At 49.1% G+C, this 19,859-nt stretch overlaps 1 protein-coding gene across 2 annotated transcripts in view; it reads right to left on the bottom strand.

The window, feature by feature from the left end:
* LOC133340559 (protein flightless-1 homolog) overlaps nucleotides 1–19,859 on the bottom strand; it is a 34,548-nt gene that overhangs the window by 8,834 nt on the left and 5,855 nt on the right. For both annotated transcript variants that reach the window (XR_009754920.1, XM_061548863.1), the window contains exons 8-23: nucleotides 19,162–19,337; nucleotides 18,411–18,568; nucleotides 18,049–18,133; nucleotides 17,223–17,370; nucleotides 15,052–15,194; nucleotides 11,915–12,130; nucleotides 10,494–10,676; nucleotides 8,921–9,003; nucleotides 8,333–8,407; nucleotides 5,272–5,355; nucleotides 4,998–5,169; nucleotides 4,424–4,531; nucleotides 3,420–3,611; nucleotides 1,627–1,842; nucleotides 1,051–1,190; nucleotides 7–286 (exon numbers count right to left, since the gene is read on the bottom strand). Coding sequence is in view for 1 of the 2 variants with exons in the window: in XM_061548863.1 (XP_061404847.1) it covers nucleotides 7–286; nucleotides 1,051–1,190; nucleotides 1,627–1,842; nucleotides 3,420–3,611; nucleotides 4,424–4,531; nucleotides 4,998–5,169; nucleotides 5,272–5,355; nucleotides 8,333–8,407; nucleotides 8,921–9,003; nucleotides 10,494–10,676; nucleotides 11,915–12,130; nucleotides 15,052–15,194; nucleotides 17,223–17,370; nucleotides 18,049–18,133; nucleotides 18,411–18,568; nucleotides 19,162–19,337 (2,459 nt within the window). In the remaining variant the exon portion in view is untranslated. The remainder of the gene's footprint in view (nucleotides 1–6; nucleotides 287–1,050; nucleotides 1,191–1,626; nucleotides 1,843–3,419; nucleotides 3,612–4,423; nucleotides 4,532–4,997; nucleotides 5,170–5,271; nucleotides 5,356–8,332; nucleotides 8,408–8,920; nucleotides 9,004–10,493; nucleotides 10,677–11,914; nucleotides 12,131–15,051; nucleotides 15,195–17,222; nucleotides 17,371–18,048; nucleotides 18,134–18,410; nucleotides 18,569–19,161; nucleotides 19,338–19,859) is intronic.

The following is a 19,859-nucleotide window of genomic DNA, read 5'->3' as shown; positions in this document are numbered from 1 at the left end:
CCCCACCTCCAGCTTGCCGGGGAAGAGGCTCTCAAACTTCTTCTGCAGGCTGAACGTGAAGGTGAGCCAGCCCATGTTTGAGGCGTCGTGTCCCTGCCAGAAGTACACCACGCATTGCATGTCTTCTTCCACGCCTGTGGCCTCCGCCGACGACTTCTCCGGCCTCGCCCCACTGGGCTCCACGGCCTCCCCACCAGTGTCAGCCGCGCCCGCCCCGGCCTCCCCGGGAACCCCGGCCTCGCCTCCTTCCTCTGCCGTGTTTTCGCATTCAACAGGCATCCAGTACCTGTCAAATTGAGCGGTGGTGGTCGTGGGGAGGGGGCAAACGAGAGAATATCTTCAGTTATCTCCAGGTACTGAGAGCAAGAATGACTGAATACTCTTGTCAATCCACTGTCGGATGAAAGCCCATCCCCCGTGCCGCGTTGTTGGTCATGGGGGTTTGTTTAACTATTCTTCATCACGCTGGTCAAAGCGGGTTGGTGAAAGAGGGGACAACAGGGCCGGTTCTGATATAACTCGCCAATGATGTTAGCCGTGGCCAGGAATCAAACTCGTGCAACCAGGTGCATAGTGCAGTGTGCACCTTCGCTAGCTGGGTGATCACAGGGCCAGTTGTGTTATAATATTGCTAGCTGGATAATTGCATTGCTAGCTGGGTAATCGCATTGCTATCTGGGTAATAACATTGCTAGCTGGGTAATCGCATTGAAAGCTGGGTAATCGCATTGCTAGCTGGGTAATCGCATTAATAGCTGGGTAATAACATTGTGAGCTGGGTAATCGCGTTGCTAGCTGGGTAATCGCGTTGCTAGCTGGGTAATCGCGTTGCTAGCTGGGTGACCACATTGCCAGCTGGGTAATAACATTGCTAGCTGGGTAATCGAATTGCTAGCTGGGTAATCGAATTGCTAGCTGGGTAATCGCATTGCAAGCTGGGTAATCGCATTACTAGCTGGGTAATCGCATTGCAAGCTGGGTAATAACATTGCTAGCTGGGTGACCACAGGGCCAGCTGGGTGAGAACAGAGCTCAGATGGCGATGGTCACCGGCACAGGAAGACGTAGCAGTCGTTTGTGTAGAAGTGGCCCAGTTCATCTTCGGGGAGACGCACAAACTTCTTTCCCTCCAGCACGAAGGCCTCCATGCCGTCCAGGTCGTCGCCCCACTCCTCCATCAGCTGCTCGGCCTGGGGGGGGGGGGGGGAGGGGGTGGCGTCCGCAGTGAAAGCGGCATCACATGGTTACAACCAGGTTCGCGACGATCGGGCGATACTGCGACATATCGCACGAGACAGAGAGAGATTGAGTGAAAGAGAGAGTAAGAGTGAGACAGAGCGAGAGAGTGAGTGAGAGAGTGAGTGAGAGAGCGAGAGAGTGAGTGTGAGAGTGAGTGAGTGTGAATGAGAGCGAGTAAGAGCGAGAGAGTGTGAGAGAGTGAGTGAGTGAGCGAGAATGAGTGAGTGTGAGAGTGAGAGAGAGAATGAATGAGCGAGAGTGAGTGAGCGAGAGTGAGAGAAATAGAGAGTGAGAGAGTGAGTGAGCGAGAGTGAGAGAGCGAGAGTGAGTGAGTGAGAGTGAGTGAGCGAGCGAGAAGAGGGCCGGTGAGCCTGGGAGCTGCTTGACCTCAGTGAAAGGCATGGGCGCCTGACGGGGCAGGAAGAGAGCGGAGAGGTCGGCCTTCATCTGCTTCTCCTTCTTAGGGTCGGCGGTGTCCACCTCTTCGGCGGCCGCCGTCGTCGCCGCCGGTGTTGGGGCCTCGACGCGCCTCATGCTCTCGGCGCTCTGCGTGTAGTCCACCTTCAGCACGTCGTCCCAGTTCTTGAACTTTGACTTGAACACCTGGGAGGCAAACAAAAGAAACAGTCAGAGTATTCTTCTTGGTTCTTTCGGTAAAGTCACGTAGAAGGGAAATAATAAAATAAATAAAATAAAACATATAACTTTTTTAATGTTTTATTATTATTCTTTTATTATTTCCCTTCTACGTGACTTTAAAACATAATAAAATATTTTTTTATTTTACTATGTTTTTATTGTTATTTTATTATTTCCCTTCTACGTGACTTTACCGAAAGAGCCAAGAAGATGAATCCCTGCAGTCACGAAAGCTTTAAATCGAAATTTAGTCGGAGTATTGTCTATTTATTTCACAAGCGCGTACCGTACAAGTCGAGCATCGCACACGTCTACACACGAGTGTTACGGCCTCTATGTATGTTGAACTTCTTTCGCACCGTACGTAGCCAACCGCGCTAATCAGAGGTGCGCGGGAAGGAGAACAAACTAAACACAAAAAGTAGTTCTAAAGAAATGAATTTTAAATCTAGATTTAGAAGTGCATAGCTCCAGTGGCTTCCTAATATCGGAAGGAAGAGCACTTTAGACGGCCGCAGAAGCACATCTAAAAGTGTGTGATGGATTGACCGTCTTTGTTCGATAGCTAGCCAAAAGCCAATGCAAAGATGACCAATGATATTCAAGCAAGTGCCGATGCTTTATTATGCTTCATAGAACTGTAAATAATTTCAATATGGCTTTGGTGGCTGGGTCGAGATGGGTTAACCTGCTGTTCTTAAAGTCGGAAACCAAGGATTGAATGCAGGTGGTCTGTGTAAGTATCGACTCCGTCCTCTGATACTGAAATTGGTCATTCGAGAGGCCAACATATTTTATGCGCGTGTCTGGGTTTATGAGGTTGCCACTCTGTTCTACGATGCAGGCCAAAGCTATCAAGCTACATCGCATGCACGTGTTACATCAATACATGATAGCGATGCATGATGTAGCGATGCATGACAGATCAAACTAAACTAAAAAATTTTAGTTTTACCAGGTAAGGCCCACTGAGCTATATAGCTCTTTTTTCTGAAGCGACCTGGACGCAAATGATAGCCCAACGAAGTGGCTTATCATGCAGAAATGTTTAGCAGCCAAATACTCTCAACTCATGTTTCTAAATGTGGAGAGAAACACCGGAGGACCCGGAGAAAAATCCACACGACCACAGGGAGAACATGCAAACTCCGAATATACAGGCGTCAGGGTCTTGATCGACCTGCTGCATACCAGGCGAGGTAGTTAACTCGCCACGGCGGCGTCCTGCACAAGGCATAGGGCATTGCTACATAGCGATGTAGTTACATAGTAATGTAGCGACGCATGACAACGATGCGTGATAGTGACGTAGCGACGCACGATAGCGATGTAGTGATGCATGATCGCGATGCCTGTTAGCGATGTCGCAATGCTTGCGTGTGATACGTGAGAGGTGCGTTATAGAGATGCGTGAAAAAGTTGTGACAGCGATGCACGTGAGTGACGTAGCAAAGCATTATAGCTACGTAGCGACGTACGACGGTGACGCGCGATAGCAATGTAGCTGCCTGCGACGACAGGTGCGACCCCCCCCCCCGTACCTGCGTCTCCGTGCTCTCCAGGCTGCGCGTCACCACCGCGTGCGCCGGCCGCTGCACGAGGCTGCACAGCTCCTGCGCCAGCTTGCCGGCCGCGGCGCGCACCAGGCGCGGGGAGCGCCGTCCGATCCACACGAACACGTCGGACGCGCAGTCCAGGATGTAGACGCCGTGCGTGTCCAGGAGGCTCTGCACCTGCGTGCACGGGGAACCGGCCTCCACTCAGGGTTCACTTTCGTTTACGTCTCTCTCTCTCTCTGGAGTGAACTTGCACCCCACGGTTCAATCTTAATGTGGTATTTTATTGAGGGACTGTGTTGGTGTTGTTTTGGTGTGGTCTGGGAGTGTTTTATTGTTGTAGTTTTTTTCTGCCTTGCCCCATGCTTGATAGTTCAGTGGGCCTTACCCAGTAAAATAAAAGTACTTTTTGCTTTTTGTGTGATAAATCTGACTTTTTTAATAATGAATTTATCGATTATTTATTTACATTTAGTGACTTTCTTACCTATTTCTCTATTTCGCGCTCCTTAAAGTGTCTTTGTATTGTTTGCTGTTGTAACTCGTTGACTCGCCCCCATTACTGGGACATCTGTGAAAAAGAGCTTCATAGCTCATCGGATTCCTCCTCCAGTCTAAATAAAGATGTTTATTCTGGTCGAGTGTTTGCCACTTGTTGCAAAGGTTCGCGGTTCGAGCCCAGTGGCCGCCCTGGCTAATACTGCAGGAGTATTGACCAGAAAACATGCGCCGTCTGCTTCACAGCGGACGTCAAAGACCCCGTGATGCTCTTCGATAAGGAAGTAGGCTATGTGTGCTGGCATCACAGTCCAAACTTACCAAATATTACAAATTAGTTTCAAGTTATTTCATTTGGAAAAAAAACATCACAACACTGCCCCGTACTGGCAGACTTGGCAGTCACATACACACATGCATATCATCAAACCTTAGGTCTTAAAATCGAAGCTTAACTTGAACACAAGTCGCCGTTCTAGCCGTACACTTACCAGCCTTTGATCTGGCGCCAGGTCTCTGGTGAGTTTGGTGTTGGTGTGTTCCACGGACAGGCGGTAGTTCACCTGCGGGAGCTCCAGGTATCCAAGTCCTAGCCCCACCTATACGCAAAGACATAGACAAAGATCCCCCCACCCATATAACCTTAACAGACTGTTGGGGCAAGTGCTGTTATCAAGCACCTATGATGGCCGCACGGCAGACGAGGCAATATTTACACACCGCACTAGGTACTCATTTGAGACGGAGTCAATCTAGAGGAGGCCCAGGACCAGTTAAGATAATCATCACTGGGTGTTGGCCTTGAGTGGGAATCGAACTCGGGTCGCCGGGTTCATAGGGCATACGGACTAACCGCTAAACTACCTCTCGCCACCGATATGCACACACAACAACAACAACAAACGCCATTCGCCACTAAGTGGCGGTGACGTCACCATGAAGCTTGTGCCATGCCACACACATACGCGCACGCACATACGCACATAAGACGCATCAATCACCGCTGTGCCAAGGTCTCTCCGTGAGTGTGGTGGCCCCTCACAGGCCCGAGTTCCAAGGGTTTACCTTGTAAAGTTTTGGCCGCGGAGGGCAGAAGTCCTTGGGCACATGACACTTGATCTCTTCGGGCTGCCCTCCCAGGATGTCCCAAAACTCAGCCGGTTCTTGGTTCTGCACCAGAACTTCGATCGCCGCGTGTCCCTTGCGCTCGTTCTTGTTGATCTTCTCTGCAAAAAGCCTAACAGTAGGCACAAGCACTTGGTCATTTGCTGTCTCTGTAAAACATATATATATTTTAATGATCATTATTTCAAACATTAACTGAAGAAGCCTTGCTTACCTGGCCTTGGTTTTGGCTCCAAGTTTCGCATACAGTCCCTTCCAGATGTAAATCGTGAGTCCTTTATCCAGCATAAACACAAACCTATGACAGGGCAAGAGGGTTACAATTTTTATGTAATTATACGCATCACTCTTTGTAAAATGTACACGACTACGGATTCACAAAGCCTACTCGCGTACAACATCTTACTTCGACCAGAATGAATACAAATCCTGTCTCTTGGGTTACTGAAATATGACTGCATCTCAAGACACTATACAGAAACAGAATTATTGTATTACTATTTCGACAGAAGCAGTGGTTTATATGCAGAGGAAAAAATTAAGGTGTGCGAGGCTGGACTTAAAATAAGGGCAGGGAGAGTTTATGGGACGGTTAGAATGGCTGGGAAGGCAGTTCCAGACTGTGGGCGCAGCAAAGGAAAATGAGCGACCTCCCACTGGGTAAATGTGGCCTGTGGGCTTCGACAGAAAGCCTTGGTTGGCGGAGTGGAGTGAGATGAGAGGGGAGAGGTAGGAGAGTGCGTGGAGGGGAGTAGAGTGAGATGAGAGGGGAGAGGCAGGAGAGTGCGTGGACGGGAGTAGAGTGAGACAAGAGGGGAGAGGTAGGGGAGTGCGTGGAGGGGAGTAGAGTGAGATGAGAGGGGAGAGGTAGGAGAGTGCGTGGAGGGGAGTAGAGTGAGATGAGAGGGGAGAGGCAGGAGAGTGCGTGGAGGGGAGTAGAGTGAGATGAGAGGGGAGAGGTAGGAGAGTGCGTGGAGGGGAGTAGAGTGAGATGAGAGGGGACAGGTAGGAGAGTGCGTGGAGGGGAGTAGAGTGAGATGAGAGGGGAGAGGTAGGAGAGTGCGTGGACGGGAGTAGAGTGAGACGAGAGGGGAGAGGTAGGAGAGTGCGTGGAGGGGAGTAGAGTGAGACGAGAGGGGAGAGGTAGGAGAGTTTGTGGAGGGGAGTAGAGTGAGATGAGAGGGGAGAGGCAGGAAAGTGCGTGGACGGGAGTAGAGTGAGACAAGAGGGGAGAGGTAGGGGAGTGCGTGGAGGGGAGTAGAGTGAGATGAGAGGGGAGAGGTAGGAGAGTGCGTGGAGGGGAGTAGAGTGAGATGAGAGGGGAGAGGCAGGAGAGTGCGTGGAGGGGAGTAGAGTGAGATGAGAGGGGAGAGCTAGTAGAGTGCGTGGAGGGGAGTAGAGTGAGATGAGAGGGGACAGGTAGGAGAGTGCGTGGAGGGGAGTAGAGTGAGATGAGAGGGAGAGGTAGGAGAGTGCGTGGAGGGGAGTAGAGTGAGACGAGAGGGGAGAGGTAGGAGAGTGCGTGGAGGGGAGTAGAGTGAGACGAGAGGGGAGAGGTAGGAGAGTTCGTGGAGGGGAGTAGAGTGAGATGAGAGGGGAGAGGCAGGAGAGTGCGTGGACGGGAGTAGAGTGAGACAAGAGGTAGGGGAGTGCGTGGAGGGGAGTAGAGTGAGATGAGAGGGGAGAGGTAGGAGAGTGTGTGGAGGGGAGTAGAGTGAGATGAGAGGGGAGAGGCAGGAGAGTGCGTGGAGGGGAGTAGAGTGAGATGAGAGGGGAGAGCTAGTAGAGTGCGTGGAGTGAGATGAGAGGGGACAGGTAGGAGAGTGTGTGGAGGGGAGTAGAGTGAGATGAGAGGGGAGAGGTAGGAGAGTGCGTGGACGGGAGTAGAGTGAGATGAGAGGGTAGAGGTAGGAGAGTGTGTGGAGGGGAGTAGTGAGATGAGAGGGGAGAGGCAGGAGAGTGCGTGGAGGGGAGTAGAGTGAGACGAGAGGGGAGAGGCAGGAGAGTGCGTGGAGGGGAGTAGAGTGAGATGAGAGGGGAGAGGCAGGAGAGTGCGTGGAGGGGAGTAGAGTGAGATGAGAGGGGAGAGGCAGGAGAGTGCGTGGAGGGGAGTAGAGTGAGATGAGAGGGGAGAGCTAGTAGAGTGCGTGGAGAGGAGTAGAGTGAGACGAGAGGGAAGAGGTAGGAGTGTGCGTGGATGGGAGCAGAGTGAGATGAGAGGGGAGAGGTAGGAGAGTTCGTGGAGGGGAGTAGAGTGAGATGAGAGGGGAGAGGCAGGAGAGTGCGTGGACGGGAGTAGAGTGAGACAAGAGGTAGGGGAGTGCGTGGAGGGGAGTAGAGTGAGATGAGAGGGGAGAGGTAGGAGAGTGCGTGGAGGGGAGTAGAGTGAGATGAGAGGGGAGAGGCAGGAGAGTGCGTGGAGGGGAGTAGAGTGAGATGAGAGGGGAGAGCTAGTAGAGTGCGTGGAGTGAGATGAGAGGGGACAGGTAGGAGAGTGTGTGGAGGGGGAGTAGAGTGAGATGAGAGGGGAGAGGTAGGAGAGTGCGTGGACGGGAGTAGAGTGAGATGAGAGGGGAGAGGTAGGAGAGTGTGTGGAGGGGAGTAGAGTGAGATGAGAGGGGAGAGGCAGGAGAGTGCGTGGAGGGGAGTAGAGTGAGACGAGAGGGGAGAGGCAGGAGAGTGCGTGGAGGGGAGTAGAGTGAGATGAGAGGGGAGAGGCAGGAGAGTGCGTGGAGGGGAGTAGAGTGAGATGAGAGGGGAGAGGCAGGAGAGTGCGTGGAGGGGAGTAGAGTGAGATGAGAGGGGAGAGCTAGTAGAGTGCGTGGAGAGGAGTAGAGTGAGACGAGAGGGAAGAGGTAGGAGTGTGCGTGGATGGGAGCAGAGTGAGATGAGAGGGGAGAAGTAGGCAGGGGCAAGTCCATGGAGGATCTTGTGGACCGTGCATGCGACCTTGAAATTGAGCCGGGATTGGATTAAGAGCCAGTGGAGGGATTGAAGGATTGGGGTGATGTGGTTTCATTTCCGTCAGGGGATCAGGAGCCTGGCAGCAGCATTTGAATTGTCTGCAGTTTGGAGATGAGAAGAATGTGGAGGACATTGAGAAAGGATATGTGCGAAGAGAACAAGGACGTAGGATAAATGACAACCTCAAGGCTTCGCATTGCTAAAAAGTATATATATATTATTGCGTACCTGCCTTGTGCTGTTATAACTGCATTTGCTGTGACATTTGCCAGGGCACTCAAGCGTAGTGTGGCTCCCACAGTGCACCTCACCTTGGGTCTAGGCAGCTTCCCGCCACAGGAACCGGCTCCAGCTTGATGTTCTTCTTGCCGTAACAGCGGTACATGCTGCACACGCGGTGCACAAACGATGCTTTTATTTTCTGCAGTCACATGTGATGACATCATCGGGGAGAGGGAGGGGCGTGCAGATGACTTGTGCCGTAGAGAGATGACGTCACACGAATGACATCACGTCCTTGGACGCCACGGATATATTTTTCAGTGCTGGTATTAATCATCAAGTTTTGGGCAACCCTTTGACCAATTTGGCCAATTCTCTCGAGGTTACGTCACTAATAGTAACACATCTATCTATATAAAGCATTTAGTTACTGTTGGATATTTGCAATCGTTACCGTGCCAACTCCAATCTATGGACAGACGCAGACGGGCAGAGCTAAATTCATTTACGTTTTAAATCTTGGTTGGAAAGTGTTAAATTCAGCATCGAAATGTAAATAAAAAAAATCCAAAATGAAAACAAAACAATGTAGGCAGTGAAGAAGTAAATACAGCTATGATTGTATTATTGTGAATGGCGCTATATTCATTCGTTTGATAAATAAGTCGGCTCAGTACCGGGTCACATAGACGGTCTCTTCCACCGTGAAGAAACCGCTGGGGCTGCCCCCTTCGATGTAAGCCAGCTTGTTGTTAAACACCTTCAAAGGAAAACAAGCAAAAACACAATACAATAGGCCGTCTTTATGTACCATTGTATACACGCACGTACTCTAATACCCATTCCTCTTTTCCGAAGTTCGACTGACTGATTGTACGTTGACGATGGCCAGAAAAAAAAAGCCTTTGTTAAACACCTTCAAAGGAAAACAAGCAAAAACACAATACAATAGGCCGTCTTTATGTACCATTTTATAAACGCACGTACTCTAATACCCATTCCTCTTTTCCGAAGTCCGACTGACTGATTGTACGTTGACGATGGCCAGAAAAAAAAACTTTGTTAAACACCACTTGTTCACGTGGTTGGTTGGCCTCTGCATTTCTCACGATTCAGTTCCCAGTGATCTTTGATGAAATATAATTTGTGTGCTGGTGCAAGGTGCATTGTTACTGGTGAGGCCTTCATCCAGCAGTGGATTGATTATCACTGATGATGACTGTAACATTATAGAATGTTGAAAATGGTTGGACTACACTAATATATATCAACAGCAGAGCCAAGGGAAAACAATTACAGATAATTTCCACGTAGAAATACCAAGTGCATGCATTGCTCTGGCTATTTATAATCTGCTCATTCACACTCAATTAGCACGTGGACAGAAATACAAAAGTACACTCAGTTCAGTTACTCTTTAGGACAGTTGCTGCCTTTGCGCTTGCAAGTAAATTCACCCTGCAAGCACCAGCTCTCTTCAGACATAATAAGCTAGCAGAGTTTTTCATCTGGTTAGTAATTGGATGGTTGACTGCCTGGGAATTGGCAGGCGTTTTAGGGCTTGGGCTGCAAGGATGCCGGGAGTTGCAAATTCTGCAACGGACTAAATGCATTTGTGCAGAGCTTGAAACGTGACCCCTCGAATGAATTCATTAATTAATGGATTTCCCTACGTACTCTGGTTTCCTACCACATGCCAAAGTATCATTGACGGTAGTTGCCAACCAAACCCAATGCAAAACCCTCCTGGAAAAAAAGTCTCAACACTCAGGGATAAATAAATGTCATTTGTATCTATATTCTTGGTTCTTTCGGTAAAGTCACATAGAAGGGAAATAATAAAATAATACAAATATAAAACAATAAAAATTCTCACGACGTTTCGACTGCAACACAAGCAATCATCATCAGGTGTGATTGCTTGTGTTACAGTCGAAACATCGTGAGAATTTTTATTGTTTTATATTTGTATTATTTTATTATTTCCCTTCTACGTGACTTTAACGAAAGAACCAAAAATATGAATCCCTGCAATCCGTGCCCTATACAAGTTTACGGACAGCAGTCTGGAGGGCCTGGAGGGCTGCTAGGGCATGGGTTTGGTTCTGAAGGCCCTGTGGGGTCCACACCTCCCCTCTTAATGAATTTTGCATGCGGGCGCTTCCACGCCTTTGGCCCGCGGCCCTGGACGAGGCGGCAACGTGACAACACAACGGCGAAGCGAGACGTGGAGAGGGCACGCGGACGTACGGCGCAGAATTCGGGGCTCTCGTCGCCCATCTCCTCGCGCAGCGTGCGGCACTTGGCGCCGAGGAAGTTGCGCAGGTTGACGGCGTGGATGGCGGCGCAAGCTTTCTTGTCGAGCGTGCACTCGCTGCCGATCCAGTAGAAGATCTGCCACGCCTGGTCCGACACCTCGCGCGACGAGAACGTCTGCGGCAGACGTCGACGCGGCCATTCAAACCCTTGCGGTATTCTCGCCACCCGCCATGTCCAACCAACTCACTCGCCCCACTCCCTCCCCCCCCCCCCCCGCTCTCTCTCCTCTCTCTGTCATCGTTAAATAAATGAAAACTCTCCATTTAAAGCTTTCGTGACTGCAGGGATTCATCTTCTTGGTTCTTTCGGTAAAGTCACGTAGAAGGGAAGTAATAAAATAATAAAAATAAAACATAATAAAATAATTCTCACGACGTTTCTGCCACAACGCAAGCAGCCGTCCTCAGGTGAAAACCAGGTCTGTTTTATTACTTCCCTTCTACATGACTTTACCGAAAGAACCAAGAAGATGAAAACTCTCCAGTGTGCGACTGTGGTCATCCAGAACATACCATACGCAATGCCCGATCCACAAATACCAACGAGACATCGCAGCGATACACTCCGCTGCTCCTGCCGCTGTTGCCTAGCTTGACCACCTGAATGTGAAATTGAAGTTGCTGCTCTGCATCTACACCAGCCGTGCAAAAGAAGAGGATTGAAGTGTGAGGCTTTCCTAGAGGCTGGCTTGCCGGCTGGCTTCCTGGGATGTTTTCTACCACGACAGCAAATTGATAGGCTTCTTGCCTTTCAAAATACTGCATGCCAGTAATGCTGCGTGCCAGTACTGAAGCAGGAGTTTGCCGTAAAGACTCAGCGAGATGTTTTATGCATGTATGTTGAACTTCTTTTGCGCCATACGTCGCCAACCGTGCTAATCAGAGGTGCGGGGGAAATAACAACAAACTAAACGCAAAAAGTAGTTCCAAAAGCAGTCCTGTTATGCAGGACTATATCGTTGTGTGGTAGTTTAATTGATAAACCTAAACATTTACAGTTATTTATAACACTTTGTCAAATCCACTACTGAAGGTATCCCCCATTCTACGTCGGTCATGGGGTTGGATGTCAACCTCGCATGAAACAGTGGCGTTGTTTGTTAATGCAGGTTGGTTGGTGATGGGGTGGCGGGAAGGGAGTCACAACAAGTTCAAATATCTCTCTCGACAGACTAACATTAGCCGTGGCCGGGAATCGAACTCAGGCCGCCGGGCTCATAGTGTGGTACACGCTAGCTTGCAACAAACCCCGCTCCAACGCCCCACCCCCCCATTCCCTTGTACACTCTTAGCTACAGGACCTCCCCTTAGTCCGAACTGCCACCGAGATGTACGGATAATGCCGCCACTCACCTTGAGCACAATGTAGCAGTCGGCCTCGTAGAACTTCCCGTGCATGTTGTCGTCCACGGGCGTCGGATAGAAGTTGTCGATCTGCCACATTTCCACGCCGGGACGGCCGCCCACGCCCTCGATGAAGAGGTTGGAGTAGTCGATCTGCGGCTTCTCCAGCCCCTCGTCCCATCGCCGCGCCTTCAGGTCCGAGCAGCCCAGCTCGCCCATCTCTTGCTGCGCACCACAGCAGAGACAGCAGCGACCGTCCTCTCTTTAGCCTGTTGATGACGATAATTGTTGTTCGGGTGCTCGCGTGTGTGGTATTGTCGCGGTACGCCTTACGACAATAGGGGATAATCAGGAAGGCGCTAGCTATGTTTCACAGTAGTTGGGGGGGGGGGGGGATGTTGCTATTTGTAATCCCATTTGGGTAATTTTCTCGTCGTTTTTCTAACTTGGATCATGATGCTGGCACACAATGCATAATGAAGGTTTTGTTTGGGTTAGATCGCGTAAATATAAATGTGTCGTTAAACCCGCCACCACCCAACACAGTCAATTTGTAATGTTTGTCGAGTAAACAAAACGTGCCAATTAGTTACGACTGCAGCACATTGGTGTTGGAGAGTACATCCACAACATTTGCAATTCGAGAATGACGTTTCGCTAGTGATGACAACGAGCTGCCTCAGGCGATGGCCAGAATTGTGAATAAGTCCTCCTGTTTTGGTCTTAAATAGAGTCAAGATAATGTCAGTAGTGTAAGCCGATCAGGTGTGTGAACACACAACGGCCTACTCTTTTTGAACGGTATCACAGGATCTTTGATATCCACTGTGAGGTAGCCGACCCGTATTTCTACGGTTATTTACCCAGGCCGGCCTGCCACATTGAAACCGCTACACCTCTGCAACAAGCGAAAAACGCACCGGGGCACTGGGTCACGTCACGAAGATAACGTTTCAGCAATAACCGATTGCGGTCGGCACAACAAATGGAACGACGAATCTCCAGCGCAGCACGAGATCATCGATTAGGGGTCCAAATCTATCGATAGGCGGTTTATAAGCGTCACGGATGTTGATCGGTTGCCACCGATGTGTTGGATCGGGACTGCAGTGTAAAGCGTGCACAAAGAACGTACAGTAGAATGTCACATGTCCGACCGTCACATTTCTACCCTGGCCAATGACCCTCCCCACACCCGGTGCAGTATTTGTACACGGTACCTTTTGACACAGTAATGTATTCTTAATCTCGAGAACATTAGATGACCTCCCATGTACTGTAAATAATTTCCCCATGTTTGTCAAGGTAACCTATCTGTGCATTGTGTAACTGTCATTTTACAGTTATATAGATATTCACATATCTGACCATTTCACACAGCTGCCTATACATCAGTACCCAGAGAGTCGGATATGCGACCTTGTACCTTATATAAGATGTACAATAAAACGTGTGTGATGCATAATGAAAGAGCATACGACCGTGACAACACACGGAGAAAGCACATACGACACACGTACGACAACAGCAGCGCGCTTAGCGTCAACACGATGGAGACCTGGGGTATAAATGTAACCCAAGATGCAGGTTACGCAGGATGACGCTCTTGACTGGTTACCTAAACTCGATCTACCCTTGTGTATCTCCATACGACGCAAGAATGGTCAGTAAAATATCAACGTTGTAACATTACCGCATTCAACCCCCATGTGGATTTCCCTATTCCTGTACAAATGGGAAACGGCACTCACTGTACATCGCCAAGAAGTGGTGCATTTCAGGATTGAAATCGAACCGTTTTCATCCAACAGTAAAGAGGAACTAATGATAGTTCCCATTACAAAAAAACGATTAATCGCCTTATCTAATACGGAAAACGTCAAAACCCGCCTTTCCCTATTCCCGTTTTGCACGTGCATCAAACATCTGTCGGGTCGGAAAAGTTACCAGAAAAAGTACGCAACATTTCTCTGCCGTATCGCTTACCAACGAAGCACCACTACGATAAGAGGCGCGAAATCACACAAAAAAAACTTCACTCAACGTCACGCGTCAAATAACGGCAGTCTCTTCTATAAAGCAAACAAATGCACACCACCGTACCTCCTATGATGCCTGCATGGCCTGCCCGATGGCCGCATGTCGCATGGCGCACTGTCGTTGGTGGCAGCCCTTAAAGTAACTCTAACTGCCTCCCATTCCCACCGCGGCCGGGGGGAGGCAGGGGGGGTAGGAGTGCCAAGTGGTCATGTTACAAAAAAGATATTTTCGTTCCATAGGTAGCTGCCGGCTTGGCCATGAAAACAAGGCTCGGTTACTCAGGCGCACACCACGCTTCTTGCAGGGATTTTTTTCCCCCTTTTTATCAGTTCGGCTTCTTCAACGGCCGATGTGACACAATGTGATGTTTGAGCTCCATCCAGCTGGGCCGTGAAGTTTCCGAGACGACAAAACCGGGGCCAAAGACCACAGGGAAGACATCGCGCTTTGAAACGCTCAATGAGGCGCGAGGGGAAACGCATGGATTGGCAAACACGCCCGAGTCAGAAACATTACTGGCATGACAGTATTATGAACGAGTTGGAATGGAACATTGCTATAAGGGACGTTAAGTGATAAACAAAGCCCACTGACACATGGGCAGCAGAGAGTGGGAAATGACAACTGACACCAGGTATGGATTACAGCACAAAGGCAATGGCTCATTTATGTGATGCCCAAAAAGCAGATTAGATCCCAGCTTACACTTGTTATCAAAATGAAATAAAGTTTTACAGAAGAGTGACCACATCTGAGAAGAAGCAGTGACTCCCCCTTGCTGAAACCAAGGGAAAACTATCCCCTCGTTATCTCCGATAGCAAAATTAGATTACGCCGTAACTGCGGCCAAAGTGGGAGAAAGTAAGTGTCTTCCCTGATCGCGGGTTCAAGACAGCATCCCTCGTCTCAGTCCACGCAAGTAAATGCCCCCTCAAGCCAAATAAGTTAATGCACTTTGGCATCTCAAAGCAGCGAGCAGACGGACTGTGTCAAGTTCACGTTAAATTCGCTACACCGTTGGACGTGTGACAGGGTGCCGCAAACCTTGGCCCAGTGCTGCCCCCCCCGCCCAAACCGTGACCTTTCACCCGGGCCCTGACACTTACGTCCATGCGGCGACTCTTTTCCTGCGCCACGTCCGTCATGCCCTGCAGCACCTGCTTGGCCTGGTCCTCCTCCGTCGAGTCCAGGGGCCTCCGGAGGCGCATCTTGCGTGCTATCACATCCTTGGTGCTGCCCCCTCCGGGCACTGTGGTATTGTTGGGAGAAGAGGGGTCACGCTCAGTCGTGAGAGGGGTCACGCTCAGTCGTGAGAGGGGTCACGCTCAGTCGTGAAAGGGGTCACGCTCAGTCGTGAGGCCTCCCCCAGAGGTCGCAACCGGGTACCCGATACCCGTACCCTACCCGATACCCGGCTACCCGTACCCGGCCGGGTACGGGTACCCGTTTGCACCCTTGGTGCGGCCGGGTACGGGTAAGCCGTGAGTCACTGGTGAGTAACTGTCTGTCACTCATTTCCCAAAGTCTTGTCTCTTCTCACAATTCAAGTTCCTAGAATCAACCCACGCGCGCCTGCAACATGGCTTCATCCCAGAGGTCGCAATCGGGTACCCGATACCCGTACCCTACCCGTACCCGGCCGGGTACCTGGCCGGGTACGGGTAGGGTACGGGTACGGCCGGGTACGGGTACCCGTTTGCGACCGTGGTACAGCCGGGTACGGGTAAGGAATCAAAACCCGTTTGCGACCTCTGGCCTCCCCCCTCCCCTCATTCATGGGGTTTTCACTCTCGAGGTGAATAATGCTCATGGGCTTGAGCCCAACTAAACACTTGAACGTCGTGGCAGTCTTAAAATATTAATAAACGTTATGTGTGCACAGGCTGTCAAACGCGCCCTGCTGCACATACAAACTTTAAAATGGAATGAGGTACTATTTTAAACCTGCTCGCAGCAAATTTGGACCGCGACGCTTGAAGAGACAAGTTTAAGCTGCACTCGTAGGAAGCCCATCTGCTAATACGAGGATAACGTTTCATCTTATTCAGAATACATTTATGAGCGAAAATATTAAACAAGTTCTCGATATTCTTGAGTTTGCAAATGTTCTGAATTAAAATCGCATTTCAGTTTACAACCTGGACCACGGTGAGTAATGACCCATGAATACCACTCTTCCACACAAACACAACTCAGAGAGACAAATATAAAACACAAGCAAGCACAGCAGATATACCAAACTTTCAGACACTAAAGTTGTGTGTTCATGATCACCCTGGCTATACGGACATGTAAGCACATCTGCACACATCTGAAAAGACTTCGAACAACAACCACCATTTGCCACCACGCCACCTGTATCAGGCCATATGTACTTTGAGGCGACATGAAGTATCAAAAGGCTCACAGGAGTTAACCGAAATGACTGCCAAATGCACCGGCTGCATTCGCCACTGTGCCACCTTGCTGTTTTTAAAGCTGCCCGGCACTCTGCTTGTTCCGTGAACTCCTCCACTTGCTTCACATTACTTCTAGAGGAAGGCTACTTTCAACTGACCAGTGTCATCTTTGATGAGGCTTCTCAATAGGAGGACACGACTGGTACCAGTCATCAGCAAGTCCACTCAGCTCCAGGTCCTCCGGTACCACATCAGCCAATCTAGTCTCTCGACTGAGGTGCATCCATTTAGTCTATACTATTCAGCCAAACAGAAGCTGCTTAAGCATGCAGTGGCTGGGCATGCGAGCTACAAGACCCACCCGGCACAATCTTGCCTGCCAGCGGAGCGCATTGAAGCAAAATAATGGTCGGTGCATCTTTCAGCGGCTTTTGGCTGGCCATCGAACAAAGATGGTCACGGCATCGCATGCTGTCAGATGCACTTCCGAAGCCATCTGGAATGCTCTTCCTTCTGATATTAGGAAGCCACTGGAGCTATGCACTTCCAAATCTATATTGAAAGATTATTTTTTTTAGAACTGCTTTTTTGTGTTTAGTTTATTGTCCTTCCCTAGCATCTCTGATTAGCAGGATTGGCTTCATACAGTGAAAATGAAGTTCAACATATGTACATACATTATGGATGACAACTCAATGGTCAGTAGACAAATCAGCTCTGCAGTGTATCCTGGTGTCAAGGACATGGACTAGCATTCGCGATTCCGCCAATACGTGTTCTTTCTCATAACCGGGCAGGCACCCACGTCGTTGTGCGGGATGCACCGAAGATGGAAGGGCACGTCGATAACAACGCACAGAGGAGACCTCAACACGCACCAGCAGCAGCAGCAGCCACCGCAGCGGCAGATGCCCCGGCCTGACGGAGCTGGTTCTGCAGCGAGAAGTCAATGTTGTACCACTCGGCCGAACGATCCATTGGCTTAGGAGGCATCACCAGCTTAGGGTTGTCCCTCACATCCAGAACCTGTGATGGCAAAACAGGGAAAAAGCAGTCCAACAAGCGAGTCTGCTAACATGCGCCGTCTCGTTTAGGAAACGGTGTTCAAGTACAGTGCCCCGTCGAGATATGTTCAGCGATCGGCAATGGTGGAGCCAGGATTTTCAGGTAGGGGGGCAACACCTACAGCAATGAAATATAATAGTTGTTAGTAAGTAAGGACTTGTCCCTTGCTTTTTATTCGACGCGTGTGCGGTGATGGCGCAGCCATCAATTGAGGGTTGAATTCGAACCGTGTGTGATCAGCATCGCGCTCGCTGAAGGTGTTTGCCTTCAGGGAAGTCGTGTACTGCATACGCAACTGCGCACAATTCTGAGTCACTTATAACTGCTTTGCCATTACTTATTGCCATGCCAATATGGACTCAGACTATTGTCCTATCATCTCATAGAGTCCCTGGCACGTAATAATATGCTACACAGTGGCAGTGGGGGTCGCAAAATGCCAATTTATTACTAATAAACCCCAAAGATCCGATTGAAATTAGGGATTTCGATCGGATCATTGGGGGGACACGTGCCCCCCCCCCCTGCCTCCGCCAGTAGCAATCGGATTCGTGAACGTCAGCATCAGCACCAATTAACATCACACTCATCACGTTTAGAATCAGCAGTGAAGAAAGGCATTTGGGGTCTCAATCATACCTCAAGCAGATGTAAGAAGTGGACCGTTTCAGGCAACGTCACGAGGCAGTTCTTATTCAAAATAAGTTTCTTCAGTTTTCTGCACCTAAAAACAAAAACGATCGACAATTTTCCAGCACTTACAGTGGAACAATAACTTTGTAGGATCTTCCTGAATCTCCATTAGGCGAGCTGATGATGCTGAACAAAAGCTGAAACTCTACAATGCGTTGGTAAAGCTAAGACATCCTCTTCCACATGCAATCTCCGTTAATCGTCGAATCTTAAAAAAAGCTTTCCATTTCAAACAGTCCCATTGGCAAGTTGGATCATCATTAAGCATTTGCAGTAATCTCCGTATTTTCAGTTATTATCTCTCTCACCTGCAGAGGCCTTCTGGGATAAGCTCCAGGCTGTTATTGGCGGCACTAAATTGCTCCAGGTTTTGCAGTTTGCCAATCCCGGATGGGATGCCCTCAAAGTTAAGACTGTTGGAGTTGATGAAGAGTTTTCTGAGTTTGGATAACTTGCACACAGCCATCTGATCACACGACAAGGAAGGAGGGAGTGGATACCAATGTGAGGGACACATGAGTGAAATTCAAGGAAGTTGTAACACAAAAACAAGGGACATATCGTAAAGACAAAAGCTTAACACGTACATTTTTAGCAGACAATACTATGATTCATAATTGATGTTTGTGTTAGGCCACATATTGATTTGACTGAAGTTATGTTGTGAAGATGCTCCACCACCAAACACAGCCAAACCAATTATCACGAGTATAAACTTCTAACGAGCAATTATTATTGTTTCAGCCGACAGGTAAGTTGAAGAACAATATTCACAATCGCTAAATTTGGTTGGCGAGAATGGTTCTTCACCTTACCGACTAAGCTGAAACAACAATAATTGAACCTAAACAATAAGCGGCTGTATTCAATGTTTGTACACGTGAACAATCGATTTGTTTGGCCGTGTCGGGCGGTGGAGGGATTTAACGACACAAATTTGGTCACACCATTACATGGCCTAAACGAGAAATAAATTTTGAATCAAGATTTGTTTTGTCAACCGAATCTTCTTTAATGTATTTGCAATGCAGTGCGCGTGTGTATACGTTCGCTCCTCACAGGCAACATAACGAGTTTATTCCGAGATAGGTTGAGAGTCTCCATGTTGGTCCAGTGGTCCATGCAGAGAGACATCTCGGAGATTTGGTTGTCGCTCAGATTTAGACGCCGGAGAGTCGACAGGGCGTAAAGACACTCGGGGATGCTGGGCATGTCGTTACACGACAGGTCCACATCTGGACGATGGAAACAGAACGGCGCTTATGAGATTCACATGGAAATTACTAGAAAGGTAAAGATGATCCCATCGCGCAGATCAAGTAACCGTTATAGCACTCACAATCGTAATATATAACTGCTGCGTAATAATAATAATAATGTGTTGTTAAACCTATTTGTTTAAATTTATTATGGGTAATATTGGTCGCGAAATCCTACGTATATATAACTGTGTGTTGGTCAAACATGCCAATGCTAAGTTACCTGCAAATTACTCAACTGGAATTTCACGGACAAACATCACCCCCCCCTACTGTGAAAATCCGACAGGACTCTTCCAAGACAAGAGTCTGAAAACTCAGTGAGACTTTCCTGGGTAAACAAGCGTCATTATAATTAACGAAAGCAACCGGACAGAACGGGGGCAAAAGTGTATGTCTGTGAAACTAGATAATGTATGTGTGTATCTTGAACTTCTTTAGCACCGTACTTAGCCAATCGTGCTAATCGGAGGTGCGGGGGAAAGGACAACAAACTCA

This window comes from Lethenteron reissneri, chromosome 10 (assembly GCF_015708825.2).
Source record: "Lethenteron reissneri isolate LAM-NWPU_2019-01 chromosome 10, ASM1570882v1, whole genome shotgun sequence".
NCBI classification, from domain to species: Eukaryota; Metazoa; Chordata; class Hyperoartia; order Petromyzontiformes; family Petromyzontidae; genus Lethenteron; species Lethenteron reissneri.
This window is presented reverse-complemented; position numbering and strand designations above follow the sequence as displayed.